The following is an 18,064-nucleotide window of genomic DNA, read 5'->3' on the forward strand; positions in this document are numbered from 1 at the left end:
TACAACAACTGGTGATAGTTTAATGGCACCTTTAATGAAACTGTCCATCAATTTCAACTTTTCCCTTGATCATAAGTCTAGTAGAAGTAGAAGAGAGCATGAAGTGGTCAAATCAACACCAAAAATCCAACCAGATTAACTGGCTCTTCAGAGAAGAAGACTGGTCACATTTAATCTGGTTTAGTCTAAATGGTACTGCAGATCCATGCAAAGTGTTTGACTTGTAATTACTCTCCAGCATGTTAGACAATTACAGTTCTTTGGGTTACCTAGAACTAGGCAATAAACGTGGACTTTCCAGCCATGCTAACATTCTGAAAATTATTTCTTTATTTGAATCACTTCCTGCAACAAAATAATAATTTGAACTGAGATGGATTTGCACATGGCAGCACAGATAAGCTTAGGAACATGCCAGTGAGGAGTCAAAGGCATATGCCCCATCTCCACAATACTACAAAGTATCCAAACTCTGACACTGTACCATGTTCAGAGTTGTGGATAGGCATTTTGCACGTTAGTTCCCTAAGCAGTTTCAGATTTTCAACTTTGAATTTAACTGAACACCAAGAGGGGCTGTTACATATCATTCTGCTCAACTTGTCCTTTCAGGTGTGAACTCTGCAATATCTCCACGGTAGAGCATAAAAATAAACCATGAGGAGTCCACATCTATTCACATAAACCGAAAGAAAATCAAAAAGTAAATGCCGGAAATTACACATAAATGATTGTAAAGGACACTGTGCCAAATAAAACCAGACATGACACACATACTTGGCGTAAAATTGGGCCTGAAGATTTTATAGGCTGAAATTGCGGTGTGTGAAATTAGTAACAAATGTGTTGACGTGCAATTCTTTTGCCCACTATTTTATAAAATGGTACAGGCTCATTTGTCTGAAACACCTTTTAAATTCAACAGAACACTCAGTGACTTTATAGAGAGTGGTAGGTGCGTGGAATGCACTGCCAGCAGTCATAGTAGAGTTAGATGCATTAGGGACATTTAAGTGACTCTTGGATAGGCACATGGAAGATAGTTCAATGAAGGGTATGTAGGTTAGTCTGATCTTAGAGTAGGATAAAAGCCCGGCACAATATTGAGGGCCGAAAGGTCTGTATCGTGCTGTATATTCTATGTTCTATTATAACATATTTCCAAAGCAGGACGAAGGAACTGGACAGAAGCAATGAGGGGAAAGGGCTCGGAGATGACTATAACCTGAGCTGGATTTACTCTAGTGACTACGCTTCAAAATTACAAAGACTGCATATATTTAGGAAATCCAGTAGCTGTGAAAGACACTACATATTGCAAATATTCCTCAAGAAGGAGAGAGAGAGGCAGAGGAGGAGAAGTTTGGGGAGAGGGTTTCTGACTGTGCAAGCTGAAGGAAAACTGGCTGAAAGACTCTGTAAAGGAGGCTGATGGAAGAGCAGGAATTACATCAAGCGTCATGTTATGAAGGAATTTGCAGTTGCAGGCAGGTTCAAAGTTAAAAGTAGTGAATAATAAATTCTAAAATGTAATGCAAGAGGAATTTCTTTACCCAGAGAACATTGGGAACATGAAACTCACTATCACATGAAGTTATTGAGAGCTAATAGCTTAGATAAACCCAACTGAAAGTGAGATAAATCTACTTGGGAGAAATACACTGATATGGTTATTGGGAAGGAGTCTCAAGTGGAACATTGAAACTGACATGGATCTGTTAGCCAAATCATACATTTGAGAGTTGTACTCACAAAGCAATGTAACTTTACTGAGGAACATCCTTTGTTACTAATACCACACATATCAATTCCCACCCATTCATTTCTCCCACACACCTCTGTTTTCTTGACATTGTGCAAACATCTTTTAAAGTTTTGCAAGATCCCTTTCACTTCGTCATATTCATCAGATAAACTGAAGTCAAAATAGTACACTAATACCTTTTGTTTTGATCCCTTCTCCCTGTGCCCTGCTAACAAGTCAATCTTGAAAATAACGGCAACTACAAAGGCCATTTGTGTTGTCGAAGAGTTAGGACTAAATCCAGAAGCAGATGATTAATCCTGGGTTTAGGATCTACGTATTTCAATTGGAAACATGTGGCAGCAGAAACCTGGCTTTAAATCATGTTCAATTCTTTTTTCTTTATGCAGCAGACAAATAACCTCATTTCTCAAACCCCTAACCCTATTCAGTCTTCTCCGAACATCATAATGAGAGACCATTAATTCAACAGAGTTTAGGCTGATTCTATTCTCACTTTTGGGCAGCATGGTGGCTCAGTGGTTAGCACTGCCACTTCACAGCACCAGGGACCCAGATTTGATTCCAGCCTCAGACAACTCTGTAGAGTTTGCACACTCTCCCAGTGTCTGCGTGGGCTTCCTAAGGATGCTCCGGCTTCCTGCCACAGTCCAAAGATATGCAGGTTAGGTGAATTGGCCGTGCTATATTGCCCCATAGAGTTCAGGGATGTGTAGGTTCAATGCATTAGTCATGGGAAATGTAGAGTCATAGGGCAGGGTAATGGGTCTTGGTGGGATACTCTTTGGAGGGTCGGTATGCACTTGTTGTGTCAAAAGGTCCATTTCCACACTCTATGAATTCTAATTCTAATTCTTGATTACCTACAACAGTCTCAATGAGCGTTCTGGCAGGAAAACATGGAAGGTGTGTCATTCAGTCCTTTTACTAGACAAGGAATAGGAGACAAGATTGCACCACCAGTCACCCCTGCCATCCCAACTGGGATCTCTCCAACACAAACACAAATCAAGGGTGGTGAAAGAGGTTATAACTTCCCTGGACATCGAGACTGGGCCTTGGACAGCCTCAGAACAAGGGACTAATCATTTAAGGTCAAAAGTTTTCTTCACTCAAATGACTGTGAGTCTTTAAAATTGGCTACACAAGGGGGTTATGGATGCTTCACCAATGAATATCATTAAGGCTCTCAGGATGTTGGTGAAATGAAACCTAGAATGTTGTGTACAGTTCTGGCCTTCACATTTGAGGAGGAATCTACTCGCATTAGAGGCAGTTCAGGGAAAGCTCATCTGGTTGATTCCCAGAATGAAGCAGTTGTCTTACAAGGAAAGGTCGAGCAGTTTGAGCCTATCTTCATAGGAGTTTAAGTGAATGAGGGGTACTGAGGGGGTTTGACAGGGTTGATGCTGAAGGGTGTTTCCCCTAATAGGGCAATCTAGAACTTGGGGCACAGTTTCAAAAGAAGAGGTCACCCAGACAAGTTGGAGATCAAGAGGAGTTTCTTCTCTCAGAGGATTCTCTACTCCAAAGTGTAAGGGAGATTGGGTCAGTGAACATATTCAAGGTCAGTTTGAGCAGATTTTTGATTGACAATGGAGTCAAGGGTTATGGGGAGCAGAATGAATGTGGAGTTGAAACCACAATCAGATCAACCATGATCTAATAGAGCACACACTCAAGGAGCTGCCAAGTCCATTCCTTTGCTAAGGTCCACATTTGATAAGCCATCAAGAAGTGAAGGTAACTCTCTTGGACACTTAATACCCATGTGTTTGCAGCTAATCAGGACAACCTTTTTATTTAAAACATGGATATCAAGATTATCAATTAGGCTTGCAACATGGCAGCCTTACACTTGCGAGAAATAACATATACTTCTACACATGGAACTCTACTCTGCAGGTGAAAGCAACATCTCCGGGTCTTGCATCTTTTTGGTCTAAACAAAATAGCTCAGTAGCTGGGAGTTCATTTTTGAAGAATCAGACCAGACTCAAAGTGAACGCTTTTCTTTCTCCAAAGATGATGCCAGACCTGCTAAGGTTCTCCAGTATTCTCTGCGCTTGTTTCAGATTTCCAGCGTTGTCAGTATCTTGTCTTCACATTAATTCAATAGTTCCCTTGTGTACTGTTTATGGAAATGTCCAGACCATAAGACCATAAGACCATAAGACATAGGAGTGGAAGTAAGGCCATTCGGCCCATCGAGTCCACTCCGCCATTCAATCATGGCTGATGCGCATTTCAGCTCCACTTGCCAGCGTTCTCCCCGTAGCCCTTAATTCCTCTAGACAACAAGAACCTATCAATCTCGGCCTTGAAGACATTTAGCGTCCCGGCTTCCACTGCACTCCGTGGCAATGAATTCCACAGGCCCACCACTCTCTGGCTGAAGAAATGTCTCCGCATTTCCGTTCTGAAATGACCCCCTCTAATTCTAAGGCTGTGTCCACGGGTCCTAGTCTCCTCGCCTAACAGAAACAATTTTCTAGCATCCACCTTTTCAAAGCCATGTATTATTTTGTACGTCTCTATTAGATCTCCCCTTAATCTTCTAAACTCCAACGAATACAACCCCAGTATCCTCAGCCGTTCCTCATATGCTAGACCTGTCATTCCAGGGATCATCCGTGTGAATCTCCGCTGGACACGTTCCAGTGCCAGTATGTCCTTCCTGAGGTGTGGGGACCAAAACTGGACACAGTACTCCAAATGGGGCCTAACCAGAGCTTTATAAATTCTTAGTAGTACATCTCTGCTTTTATATTCCAACCCTCTTGAGATAAGAGACAACATTGCATTCGCTTTCTTAATCACAGACTCAACCTGCATGTTTACCTTTAGAGAATCCTCGACTAGCACTCCCAGATCCCTTTGTGCTTTGGCTTTATTAAGTTTCTCACCATTTAGAAAGTAGTCCATTCCTATATTCTTTTTGCCAAAGTGCAAGACCTCGCACTTGCTCACGTTAAATTCCATCAGCCATTTCCTGGACCACTCTCCCAACCTGTCTAGATCCTTCTGTAGCCTCCCCACTTCCTCAGTACTACCTGCCTGTCTACCTAACTTTGTATCATCGGCAAACTTCGCTAGAATGCCCCCGGTTCCCTCATCCAAATCATTAATATATAATGCGAACAGCTGTGGCCCCAGCACCGAACCCTGCGGGACACCGCTCGTCACCGGCTGCCATTCTGAAAAAGAACCTTTTATCCCAACTCTCTGCCTTCTGTTAGATAGCCAATCCTCAATCCATCCCAGCAGCTCACCTCGAACACCATGGGCCCTCACCTTGCTCAGCAGTCTCCCGTGTGGCACCTTATCAAAGGCCTTTTGAAAGTCCAGATAGACCACATCCACTGGGTTCCCCTGGTCTAACCTACTTGTTACTTCTTCAAAAAATTCCAACAGGTTTGTCAGGCATGACCTCCCTTTACTAAATCCATGTTGACTTGTTCTAATCAGACTCTGCTCGTCCAAGAATTTAGAAACCTCATCCTTAATGATGGATTCTAGAATTTTACCAATTAGACCAATCAGAGCTGACTTGCCAACCAATCAGCACTCTTCTCATGCAGGATAAATTATTGCTCTTTCAAACTTGGCATTATTGTATATGTCCTGATGAGTACGAGTGACAAATACTTTGACAGCTTGTCTCTCTCTTTAGCATCAATAAAGTGCGGTTTCTTCCCCATATTTTGCTGGAACCCTTTGGATAATAAAATAATGGTGTTGGGGGTAAAAGAGCTTTTTGATGGCGACATTATGATCCATCCCATCAACATTTACTTCCCAATTAGCAGTGGGAAGGCAAGTTTGCCTGAAGGGATGCTGTGTCAGGAAGGATGGTTGGTAACATGACATCCATGTGGTAAAATCACCAGTAATTATTCCAAGCAGACTTGGCAATCTGAGGCCTTCCCTATTTATATGATGCCATTCTGCAAAGAGACAGTCCACTGAGCCAAGGGTAGATTTGCAAAGGTCTTTTCACTATCTCTGGAATCAAAAAGAAGCTGTGAAGCTTTTCATCTTGAACTCATCAAGACTGATAAAAGAATGTGAAATTGTGGGGGAAATTGAAACATGGCCATCTCACATCTGTTCAGATAAGCGTAACATAAACAATTTTCAACCTCATGCCATATTCTGTACTACCAAGTTGCTACATAGTCATTCTATTCTACAAAGATACAAAAGCTGTTCAGGCACTAATGTCTTCCAGAATACATACAACATTGTATTACTGTATAAAAAAAAAACTTGGAGAGCAGGAAAATCCACATAGAAACCAGGCAGGTCCAGTTATTCAGCAGGGCCATTAAGGAGATCAGAGCCCCAATGACAGAAGCTGTTTTACACTGAATTCAGGACATGGCTGTGACACTGGAAGTAAAAGATTTTCTTTTATTTATTGAGTGTTTTCTTGACCACCAGCTTTTGAGAATCTTGTAGGTTTATTATTGGAGTTTTTTTTGTTGGTGAGGGGGGAGAAGAAGAATGCATGTGCTTGGCCTGGGGTGGCAGCAGAGGTGGAGAATGCACTCTCGGCTGCAACAGTAGTGCCCTGTATGGATCCAAGAAGCAGCTTTACAAGAAGGCATTAAACACTTAATAAAAGACTCATTTCTATTACTTTCCAATTGTTGCACCTGAATTTTCTAAACTGTGTAAAGAAGGAATATGAAAGAAAAAGCAAGCATTGTGCCTATTTAAAGAGTCAGGGGAAGGAGGCGGAAACTTAAGCGTTTGCTACAAGTTGGCAGTGCAATTTATATAAAATTAAAGAGCAATATATTTCCGTTAAGTTGCTCATTCATGAAATATTGTATTGCATAACAAATTAAACTTTACTCATTATAGCAGGCATAATCAGTAAATTAAAAATATTGTACTTATATAACACGTCAATACATCTCCTTAGAAATGTTGCATACAGTGACTTACCTTAAAGTGTGGAGATTGTTGTGATATAATAGCAGCAGCCAATTTGCACACTTCAATTTCCCACAAACACAAGAATTGCTTGTTTAATTTCTTTTCTTTAAGGTGATGCTGAGAGAAGATGGTTGGCCACCGCATCAGAACAACTCCCCAGTCTTTTTCACATGGTGTCATGAGAATGTTTTAAACATTGGGCTGAACAACTGGATATCACCTCAACTTCACATCTCAGTGAAATAGCACCCTGATGCTCTGCAAATAGTGATGAATAGTGAAGGGCAGCTTGAAATCCTAGTCTTGTGCTGTAAAAGGCTGGATTAATACTTACCAGCCAGGCTGACACAAAAAAATAAAAAATGGGTACTACTCAATGCAGAATTCAAAAGAATTTTCATTAACTAGGATGTTTTGGGAATTTAGAACTTCTGACCACAGGGAGGAGATGAGGCAAATAGGACAGATTGGAAAGCTTGACAAATATACAAAGGACAAGCAATTAGAAGGATATATTATTACAGTTAGGCAATGTCAGGCAGGAGGAGACTTAAAGTGGAGTATAAATGCCAGCATGTACTAGAAGGATGAATCTGTTCTGTGACTTCTACTCAATCCTGGCTTTTAACTGATCCCAGGGAGAATCAACAGTTTTGGCAATGAAAATGATAACCGAAGAGCAGCATGATTGTGGGATTTTAACATATGTTTGGAGATTGTCTTTAGTGATCTGGATTTGCCCCTGTGATTTAATTATTTGATCAATGCAACAAATAAGTCTCTCAGGTCAGAGGCATCAAAATGCAGAAACGTATGACTCTAGATTACAAAGGACAAGCTTCCCTCCAGCGTCCATCTCACCTCTATTGCATCTTTAAATTCATCTTCTGCTTCCTGTTCCTCTGGCTCCTCCAAGGTTCCTACAGTTACTTCCTACAGGGAGAGATCAGAAGCAGTACTGCTTTAAATGAATCATTGATGGAAAAAAAACAGGACAGAGGGAAATATAATCCTTGCAAGAAGTAATGAGGCGGCAATGGCCTCGTGGTACTATCGCTATTAATCCAGGAACTCAGCTCATGTTCTGGGGACTCGGGTTCAAATCCACGAAAGCAGATAGTAGAATTTTTATTCAATGTAAAATCTGAAACAGTCTAATAATGATCATGAAACCATTGTTAACAGTCACAAAACCCCATCTGGTTCACTCATGCATTCACAGAACAAAGTCTGTCATTTTTACCTAGTCTGGTCTACATAACTCCAGACCCACAGCAATGTGGTTGACTCTTAACTGCCCTCCACACAATTAGGAAGAGCCAGAAATGCCCACATCCTATAAGTGGAAAAAAAAGCAAAGTATTGGGTTGGTTGCAGTCCAAAACTACTGGATATAGGTTTAGGGTGAGGGGGGAGAAGTGTTAAAGAGACCGAAGAGGCAACTTTTTCACGCAGAGGGTGGTGTGTGTATGGAATGAGCTGCTGGAGGAAGTGGTGGAGGCTGGTACAATCCAACATTTAAAAGGCATCTGGATGGCTACACGATTAGGAAGGGTTTAGTGGAATGTAGGTCAATTGCAACTAGATTGATTTCAGATATCTGGTCGGCATGGATGAGTTGGATAAAAGGGTCTGTTTCCAGGCTGTACTCCTCTATGACTCTATAAAAGGAAGTGGGCGAATAACTAAATCCAAATTGGAGATTACATAGCATGACATTATGAGACAAATCTCAAATTATCCAAATACTTTTGCATGACAGGCTGAATCAAGCAGGCAGTTTTAAAAAAAATATTCAGGTACAGGATGTGGGTGCCACCTCAAAGGCAGGCATTTATTGAGTATCGCTGAATGCCCTTGCAGTGCACTGCTTGAGAGGGACGCCTACCATTTTGACTCAAACAGTGAAGAAGGAACAATGCAGTTCCAACGCAGGCAAATGTGCTGTTTGGAGGGAAGTTTTTTTTTTAAGAAGTTTTAGACAAATCACTGCACGAGCCTTTATCAGTCTTCAATGCAACCAACATTTTACAAGCTGCTTCCAAGTTAATAGTTTATTCAAACACAGATAGCCCTGCTGATTTTAATTTATCGTCTTGGGATCTTTGGAAGGATAACTAAGAAGAAATAAAATCGCCAATTTCCGTTTCCTTTAACAGAAAGCATTTGGCATTTTACAGTTCATAGGGTAGTGTCAACTAAAGCCATTCATATTACTTACACTTAAATTAAAACACAATCATTATTTGCCGCAGTTTTCACTTGACATTTGGTTATATAATTGTGATCTGAAAGGGGGCTCTTGTGGCATAGTGAAAACATCCGTACTCCTGCACCAAGAGATCGAGTTCAAGTCCAACCTGCACCAGAGGTGTGTAACAGGTTGATCAGAAAAATAGTTAAGAGGTGTTATGGAGACTTCTGTGGCACCGTGGCAATGTCCCTACCTCAGGACCAGAAAGTCCAAGGTATACAATAACATCTCTAAACAGGTTGATTAGAAAAGTAGGTTATTAAAACAAATTGTGATCTGGAATGTATTGCCTGAAAAGGCAATGAAATCAGATTTAATGAAACTTTCCAAAAGAGAATTACTAAATACTTGAAAGATTTTCAGGGTCACAAAGACTAAGCAAGATTTTAAGGAATGTGAGAAAAGTTTGATAGCTCTTCCTGCCACAAGCTAAAAAGGACAAATGAACTGAACTATAAAGATGCCTTGTGCAAAGTTTATCTCACTGAAGGATAGGTTAGCAGACGGGGACATAAAATCGTGCGTAACACCGTAAATACCATTCAAATTGTTCAATGCTTGCCCTGCAACAGTTTACATGTGGCGGGAGAAGCATTAGGTTCAGGGACCAACTGAGTCTTTTAATTAGCCAATGAATGGCCACTGAGGCTTCTTCCTAAACATAATTTATCTTTTCCTGACTCAGTGGGTGGAGACTGGTACCTGGTGGAAAGGTCAACAGTATGCATTGCATGGCCAAGGCCGGGTCTAGAGGAGCTGTCTTCTTTAATGTTGCCTGCTAGGCCCACTGGAGAGCCCCTACACTCATGCAATGTCTCCTCCCTCTAACCCCCGGCCCTTGCACCCCACCCCACAGGGACTGCAACCCCAAATTCCAACTCCAATAATGGAGCTGCAGTCATTTCTCCCAGTGGTATCGCTAGTACTAAGGTACTTCAGGTCAGCTGATCGATGAGGAAGTCTCGCTTTGAGCCAATAAGACCGCTATGAATGTTAAATGGCTGCAAGCCAACCCACTGGAGTGAGGGCAGGCTCATCCCCAATGTCTAGACAAGCAAAGTGAAGGATGGGAGAACAGGATCCGCAACACAGGTTTGAATTCTTCCCTATTTCATTAAAGTCAGTAGACTATAGAAAGAGGTCACATCAATAATGATTTTCATGACCTCATGGCATCTCAAAGCAATTCAAACAAAAAAAGTAAAGTGCTGGCCATGAATTGCACCCACTTTTGCAAATGCAGTGGATGATGTGCTCATATCAGGATCACACACAAAAAGTAACAAAATAATCAGAAGCTTTCTGAAGAAGGTCATTGCGTGAACATGGAGTCTGATGCTTTTGTCTCTCCAGATGCCACCACACCAATATTTTCTGTTTGTAATCGATCTGTTGGTGCTAGTTGAAGAACAAACATGGGGACGAGGGCAGTTTCCATACCAACTCTACCATTCTCAATTAGGGTAAGAGGTAGTGGATACACACACAGTTGGAGGCAAGCAGCTACCATTCCAGGTGTGATTATTGATGATGTGTGGGAAGAAAGAGAGCAGGGGAGGAGTAAATATGCAACAGGGCTAGAAACTGCAGGGGCAGAGGTGAGTGTGAGAGTACAATTGCAAAGGAGAGAAAGGAAGCGGGAAGGAAGAGCATGAGTAGGGCAAAAAAAAGCTTAAAAACAACCGGAGAAAGATTGCACAAGCAAGCAACTGAGGAAAGAAGAAAAGAAAGCAAGAGCACACACTAGATCAGAATTTTAAGCCTGAAAATCCTCAATTTATATCTTTACTCTCTTCATAATGAGCTTGTGAAGGTCTGGCACCTATTTGTGGTTTTGCATCTTCTGCATTGGCATTCCAGCTGTCTCCAAAACACAGCATGCCAGAATCTATATCCTGGTTTAATGTATAAAGTGCCAAGATCTATATCCTCAAATAACACACAAGTAGACTTCTAACCTCTTGTAACATGCAACATTCCACAACTCACTGTGGTACACAATGTGCTATGGCACATTCACTCCTTTGACATAAAATGGACCACAAACTGGCTCTTTATTGAGCACAATGCCATAAATTTAAAAAACTACTTGTATTTATTTAGTGCCTTTTAATTTTTTCAAATGTCCCAATGTGATCACAACTTTAATAGTTTCTGCTTTTAAGCGTATCTTTGTTATGCAGACAGACTCATTGAGCAAGTTTGACATATTGGAGCCTCACAAGCAACAAACTTGCAAATCATTAGTTCAACTTTCAGAGTGGCGTTAGAAGGGTAACTATTAGCCAAGTCAGGGGAAAACTAGTCAGGGAAGGTTCCTGTGCACTTCTTCTAAATAGATAGCTAATGCTTTTGGTTGAACAGCACCTCCGAAAATACAGCCTCTCTTCACAGCTGGACTACTTTTTGCTGCTGGTTTCTTTCTGAGTATGTGCATGTTCCTAGTAGAGAAGGTGCAAAACTGCACCTACTCTTGGGAAATAAGGCAGGGCAGGTGACCGAGGTGTCAGTGGGGGAGGACTTTGGGGCCAGTGACCATAATTCTATTAGTTTTAAAACAGTGATGGAAAAGGACAAACCAGATCTAAAAGTTGAAGTCCTAAATTGGAAAAAGGCTAATTTTGACCGTATTAGGCAAGAACTTTTAAAAGCTGATTGGGCACAGATATTCGCAGGTAAAGGGATGGCTGGAAAATGGGAAGCCTTCAGAAATGAGATGACTCCAGAGAAAGTATATTCCAGTTAGGGTGAAAGGAAAGGCTGGTAGGTATAGGGAATGTTGGATGACGAGGGAAATTGAGGTTTTGATTAAGAAAAAGAAGGAAGCATATGTCAGGTATAGGCAGGAGACATTAAGAGATCCTTAGAAGAGTATAAAGGCAGTAGGAGTATACTTAAGAGGGACATCAGGAGGGCAAAAAGGGGACATGGGATAGCTTTAGCAATTAGGGTTAAGGAGAATCCAAAGAGTTTTTATAAGGACAAAAGGGTAACTAGGGAGAGAATACAGCCACTCAACGATCAGCTAGGCAGCTTATGTGTGGAGCTGCACAAGTTGCGGGAGATACTAAATGAGTATTTTGCATCATTGTTTACGATGGAGAAGGACAAGGAAGATATAGAATCTGGAGAAATAGATGGTGACATCTTGAAAAATATCCACAACAGAGGTGGTGGTGCTGGACGTTGAAACGTATAAAAGTGGATAAATCCCCAGGACCTGATCAGGTGTACCCGAGAACTCTGTGGGAAGCTAGGTAAGCGATTGCTGGGCCTCTTGCTGAGATATTTGTATCATCGATAGTCACAGGTGAGGTGCTAGAAGACCGGAGGTTGACTATGGTGGGTAGGTTGGAGGGAATCCTGAGGGACAGAATTTGGAAAGGCAAGGATTGGTTAGGGATAGTCAGCATGGCTTTGTGCATGGGAAATCATGTCTCACTAACTTGATTGAGTTTTTTGAAGTAGTAACAAAGAGGATTGACGAGGGCAGAGCGGTGGACGTGATCTATATGGACTTCACTAAGGCGTTTGACAAGGTTCCCTATGGGAGACTGTTTAGTATGTTAGTTTAGAATGTTAGATCTCACGGAATACAGGGAGAACTAGCCATTTGGATACAGAACTGGCTCAAAGGTAGAAGACAGAGGGTGGTGGTGGAGAGTTGATTTTTAGACTGGAGGCCTGTGACCAGTGGAGTGCAACAAGGATCAGTGCTGGGTCCACTACTTTTCGTCATTTATATAAATGATTTAGGTGTGAGCAAAAGAGGTATAGTTAATAGGTTTGCAGATGACACCAAAATTGGAGGTGTAGTGGACAGCGAAGAGGGGTCTGCCAGAGTACAACGGCATCTTGATCAGATGGGCCAGTGGATGAAGAATGGCAGATGGAGTTTAATTTAGTTAAATGCGAGGTGGTGCATTTTGGAAAAGTAAATCAAAGCAGGACTTAAATACTTAATCGCAGGGTTCTAGGGAGTGTTGCTGAACAAAAAGAGACCTTGGAGTGCAGGTTCATAGCTCCTTGAAAGTGGAGTCGCAGGTAGATAACATAGTGAAGACGGCGTTTGGTATGCTTTCCTTTATTGGTCAGAGTATTGAGTACAGGAGTTGGGAGGTCATATTGCAGCTGTACAGGATGTTGGTTCGGCCACTGTTGGAATATTCCGTGCAATTCCGGTCTCCTTCCTATCGGATGGATGTTGTGAAACTTGAAAGGGTTCAGAAAAGATTTACAAGGATGTTGCCAGGGTTGGAGGATCTGAGCTACAGGGAGAGGCAGAACAGGCTATGGCTGTTTTCCCTGGAGTGTCGTAGGCTGAGGAGTGACCTTATAGAGGTTTATAAAATCATGAGGGGCATGGGTAGGATAAATAGACAAAGTCTTTTCCCTGGAGTGGGTGAGTCTAGAATTAGAGAGCATAGGTTTAGGGTGAGAGAGGAAAGATATAGAAGAGACCTCAGGGACAATTTATTCCACACAGAGGGTGGTACATGTATGGAATGAGCTGCCAGAGAAAGTGGTGGAGGCTGCTACAATTGAAGCATTTAAAAGGGATCTGGATGGATATATTAATAGGAAGTGTCTGGAGGGATATGGGCCAAGCGCTGGCAAATGGGTCTAGATTAGGTTAGGATATCTGGTCAGCATGGACAGCATGAAGGGTCTGTTTCCATGCTGTACAGCCCTATGGCTCTGTGCTTACACGATCACAGCAGCTGGATGAGAATTTTAGAATTGACAGACTGTTTAATTAAGATCTGATGTAAGCAGATGTATACATGTCAACACTTCATGTATATCTTCACATCTTTTATCTTTTGATCTAATTCGTTCATTTTTTTTGGTCCTTTGTTTGTGGAATTTGAACTCACTGGCTACACCAGCATTTATTGCCCATCCCCAATGTGCAGGCACGTTGACAGCGCTGTTCAGAAAGGAGCTCCTTTGCATCTGCTGCACTTGTCCTTCTCAAAGATGGAGGTAACAGATTTGGAAATTGCTGTTGAGAACCCTAAGTGAGTAGCTGCAGTGCATCTTGTAGATGGTGCGCACTGCTGATGATGCACCCTGGAATACGGAAGCAGTACTGCCACCCTTGGAGCAGCAGATAATCCCAAACACCCCCAAATCAGAGAATTGCAGGCTTAAGTCCCATTCAAAGGCACTGTCTCTCAGAAAACCAATTAAACCAAAGCCACAAATGCCCTTTCTAATGACCGTAAGAGATTTCTCAGCTACTATTTGATGGAAAAACAGGAAGTTTCTCCTCAGTGTCTTTGGGCTAATATTCATCCCAAGATTATTATCAATAAATCAAAACTATCTGATCAAAATCAGATTATTGTTTGTGGGTTGTGATATACGCTACATTCTGACAGTATTTCTTGAGGGAAGTATACACAGGTCTGTGGAATCCAACAAGCTTCTTACCTCTGGAGTACTTCCAGTTGGAGTCACATCCTGGTTTAAACCACCTTCTGACTCAGGCACTGTAACCACCTCCCCTCCAATACCAGCGTCAGATCTATAATTCTGTAGTAACGCTACTTTGTAATCGATAATAACTGCAGAACGAAAGAAAAACATTGGAGAGAAAAGATATAACAATTCATTGGAAAATACTGCATTTCATATACCCCACACTCTTCCAAATCAACTCAAGAGCTGGATAAAGCAACGGACTAAGGTGAAAGCTGGGATGGTTTTGATGGCCCACTGAGTAAATAAATCTGCCTGGGTTCAAGCTACACAAACTGAGGAAACAAGATGGTGATGAGGGGCACTGATAGAACTGTGACAGAGGCTTTAGAAAGAGAACAACAAATGTTCAAAGTATTGAGCAGGTCAGGCAGAATCGTTGGATTGAAATAAAGTTAACTCTTTAAGTCTGTGACAGAAACAAAGACTTTCATCAGAACTGAGAAACAGTTTATGAGCAAGGGATGTGTCCAATAAGGACACATGGAAGTCTGTGAAAAAGTGCAAGAACAAGAGAGATTGAACGGCAGAAGATAGCGCGTGCTCGAGAGAGAGAGAGAGAGAGCGAGAGCGCGCACGAGATCGCGCGTGCTCGAGGGTGGGAGCGAGAGCGCGCACGAGATCGCGCGTGCTCGAGGGAGGGAGCGAGAGCGCGCACGAGATCGCGCGTGCTCGAGGGAGGGAGCGAGAGCGCGCACGAGATCGCGCTTGCTCGAGGGAGGGAGCGAGAACGCGCACGAGATCGCGCGTGCTCGAGGGAGGGAGAGAGAGCGCGCACGAGATCGCGCGTGCTCGAGGGAGGGAGAGAGAGCGCGCACGAGATCGCGCGTGCTCGAGGGAGGGAGAGAGAGCGCGCACGAGATCGCGCGTGCTCGAGGGAGGGAGAGAGAGCGCGCACGAGATCGCGCGTGCTCGAGGGAGGGAGAGAGAGCGCGCACGAGATCGCGCGTGCTCGAGGGAGGGAGAGAGAGCGCGCACGAGATCGCGCGTGCTCGAGGGAGGGAGCGAGAGCGCGCACGAGATCGCGCGTGCTCGAGGGAGGGAGCGAGAGCGCGCACGAGATCGCGCGTGCTCGAGGGAGGGAGCGAGAGCGCGCACGAGATCGCGCGTGCTCGAGGGAGGGAGAGAGAGCGCGCACGAGATCGCGCGTGCTCGAGGGAGGGAGAGAGAGCGCGCACGAGATCACACGTGCTCGAGGGAGGGAGAGAGAGCGCGCACGAGATCACGCGTGCTCGAGGGAGGGAGAAAGAGCGCGCACGAGATCACGCGTGCTCGAGGGAGGGAGAGAGAGCGCGAGATTGCGCGTGCTCGAGGGAGGAAGAGAGCGAGCGCGCGCGCGAGGTTGCGCGTGCTCGAGAGAGCGAGATTACACGTGTGAGAGAGAGAGCGCGAGAGCGAGAGCGAGATTACACGAGAGAGAGAGAGAGAGAGATTGCGCATGCTCGAGAGAGAGAGAGAGAGAGAGAGCGAGCGCGCGAGAGAGCGAGCGAGCGAGAGAGAGCGCGCGAGATGGCGCGAGCTCGAGGGAGGGGGAGCGCGCGAGATGGCGCGTGCTCGAGGGAAGGGGAGTGCGCGAGATGGCGCGTGCTCGAGGGAAGGGGAGCGCGCGAGATGGCGCGTGCTCGAGGGAGGGGGAAGCGCGCGAGATGGCGCGTGCTCGAGGGAGGGGGAGCGCGCGAGATGGCGCGTGCTCGAGGGAGGGGGAGCGCGCGCGCGAGATGGCGCGTGCTCGAGGGAGGGGGAGCGCGCGCGCGAGATGGCGCGTGCTCGAGGGAGGGGGAAGCGCGCGAGATGGCGCGTGCTTCAGGGAGGGGGAAGGGCGCGAGATGGTGCGTGCTCGAGGGAGGGGGAAGCGCGCGAGATGGCGCGTGCTCGAGGGAGGGGGAAGCGCGCGAGATGGCGCGCGCTCGAGGGAGGGAGCGAGAGCGCGCACGAGATCGCGCGTGCTCGAGGGAGGGAGCGAGAGCGCGCACGAGATCGCGCGTGCTCGAGGGAGGGAGAGAGAGCGCGCACGAGATCGCGCGTGCTCGAGGGAGGGAGAGAGAGCGCGCACGAGATCACACGTGCTCGAGGGAGGGAGAGAGAGCGCGCACGAGATCACGCGTGCTCGAGGGAGGGAGAGAGAGCGCGCACGAGATCACGCGTGCTCGAGGGAGGGAGAGAGAGCGCGAGATTGCGCGTGCTCGAGGGAGGAAGAGAGCGAGCGCGCGCGCGAGGTTGCGCGTGCTCGAGAGAGGGAGAGAGCGAGATTACACGTGTGAGAGAGAGAGCGCGAGAGCGAGAGCGAGATTACACGAGAGAGAGAGAGAGAGAGATTGCGCATGCTCGAGAGAGAGAGAGAGAGAGCGAGCGCGCGAGAGAGCGAGCGAGAGAGAGAGAGCGCGCGAGATGGCGCGAGCTCGAGGGAGGGGGAGCGCGCGAGATGGCGCGTGCTCGAGGGAAGGGGAGTGCGCGAGATGGCGCGTGCTCGAGGGAGGGGGAGCGCGCGAGATGGCGCGTGCTCGAGGGAGGGGGAGCGCGCGCGCGAGATGGCGCGTGCTCGAGGGAGGGGGAGCGCGCGCGCGAGATGGCGCGTGCTCGAGGGAGGGGGAAGCGCGCGAGATGGCGCGTGCTTCAGGGAGGGGGAAGGGCGCGAGATGGTGCGTGCTCGAGGGAGGGGGAAGCGCGCGAGATGGCGCGTGCTCGAGGGAGGGGGAAGCGCGCAAGATGGCGCGCGCTCGAGGGAGGGGGAGCGCGCGAGATGGCGCGCGCTCGGGAGGGAGCGCGCGAGAGATTGCTCGTGCTTGGCAGAGTGCGCGCAAGATTGCACGTCCTCAGGCGAGAGCGAGAGATTGCGTGTGCTCGGGAGAAATTGCGTGTGCTCGAGAGAGAGAGAGAGAGAGAGAGAGAGAGAGGGCAATTTGCATGTGCAAGAAAGATTCGACAAAGAGACAGAGAGATTGTGTGAGAGAGAGAGAGAGAGTGAGAGAGAATGAGAGAGAGAGAGAGAGAGAGAGAGAGAGAGAGAGGTTAATTCAGAAATGGCAATGCCACTGAATATCAAGAGGATATGGGTAAATTTCTTCTTGTTAGAAATGGTCATTTCTAAATTTCACTTGCTACTTATCAGCCAAGCCCGGATGTTGTTCAAGTCTTGCTATGTATGGACAAGGACTGCTCCAATATCTGAGGACTTGTGAAGGATACTGAACATTGCACAATCAGCAAACATTGCCACTTCAAATCTCTTCATAGAGGGAAGGAAGGTCATTGAAGCAGCAGCTGAGGGTTGCTGGGCCAAAAGGAAAAAAAAAAGTGCGAAGAGAAAGAAAATATGGGGAGGAGATAGCACAGTAGGTATTTGATTGGATTAGTGATCCAGATTAAGATTCTGGGTTTAAATCCCACCATGACAGCTGATGAACTTTATTTTGAACACTGATCAACTGTCTCCATCTGTCAAAGGTGGAGCCCCCTCTCAACACTGAACAACCTTCTGGCCTTATGGCAATAGGATATGCTTTCCCAATCTTACAACTTAACACTGAGGCCATCGGACCATGAAGCAAACCCTCATCTTCACATGAGGCTAAGAAGAAACACCAGCTGATCCTTAGATTCTTTCTGAAGCACCCATC

General features: G+C 45.4%; 1 protein-coding gene across 7 annotated transcripts in view; it reads right to left on the reverse strand.

The window, feature by feature from the left end:
* zfyve27 (zinc finger, FYVE domain containing 27) overlaps nt 1–18,064 on the reverse strand; it is a 188,741-nt gene that overhangs the window by 120,327 nt on the left and 50,350 nt on the right. For all 7 annotated transcript variants that reach the window (XM_072557159.1, XM_072557158.1, XM_072557161.1 and 4 more), the window contains exons 6-7: nt 14,400–14,533; nt 7,571–7,642 (exon numbers count right to left, since the gene is read on the reverse strand). In XM_072557159.1, coding sequence (XP_072413260.1) covers nt 7,571–7,642; nt 14,400–14,533 — 206 coding nt within the window. The remainder of the gene's footprint in view (nt 1–7,570; nt 7,643–14,399; nt 14,534–18,064) is intronic.

The sequence above is a fragment of the Chiloscyllium punctatum genome, chromosome 38 (assembly GCF_047496795.1).
Source record: "Chiloscyllium punctatum isolate Juve2018m chromosome 38, sChiPun1.3, whole genome shotgun sequence".
Lineage (NCBI taxonomy): Eukaryota > Metazoa > Chordata > Chondrichthyes > Orectolobiformes > Hemiscylliidae > Chiloscyllium > Chiloscyllium punctatum.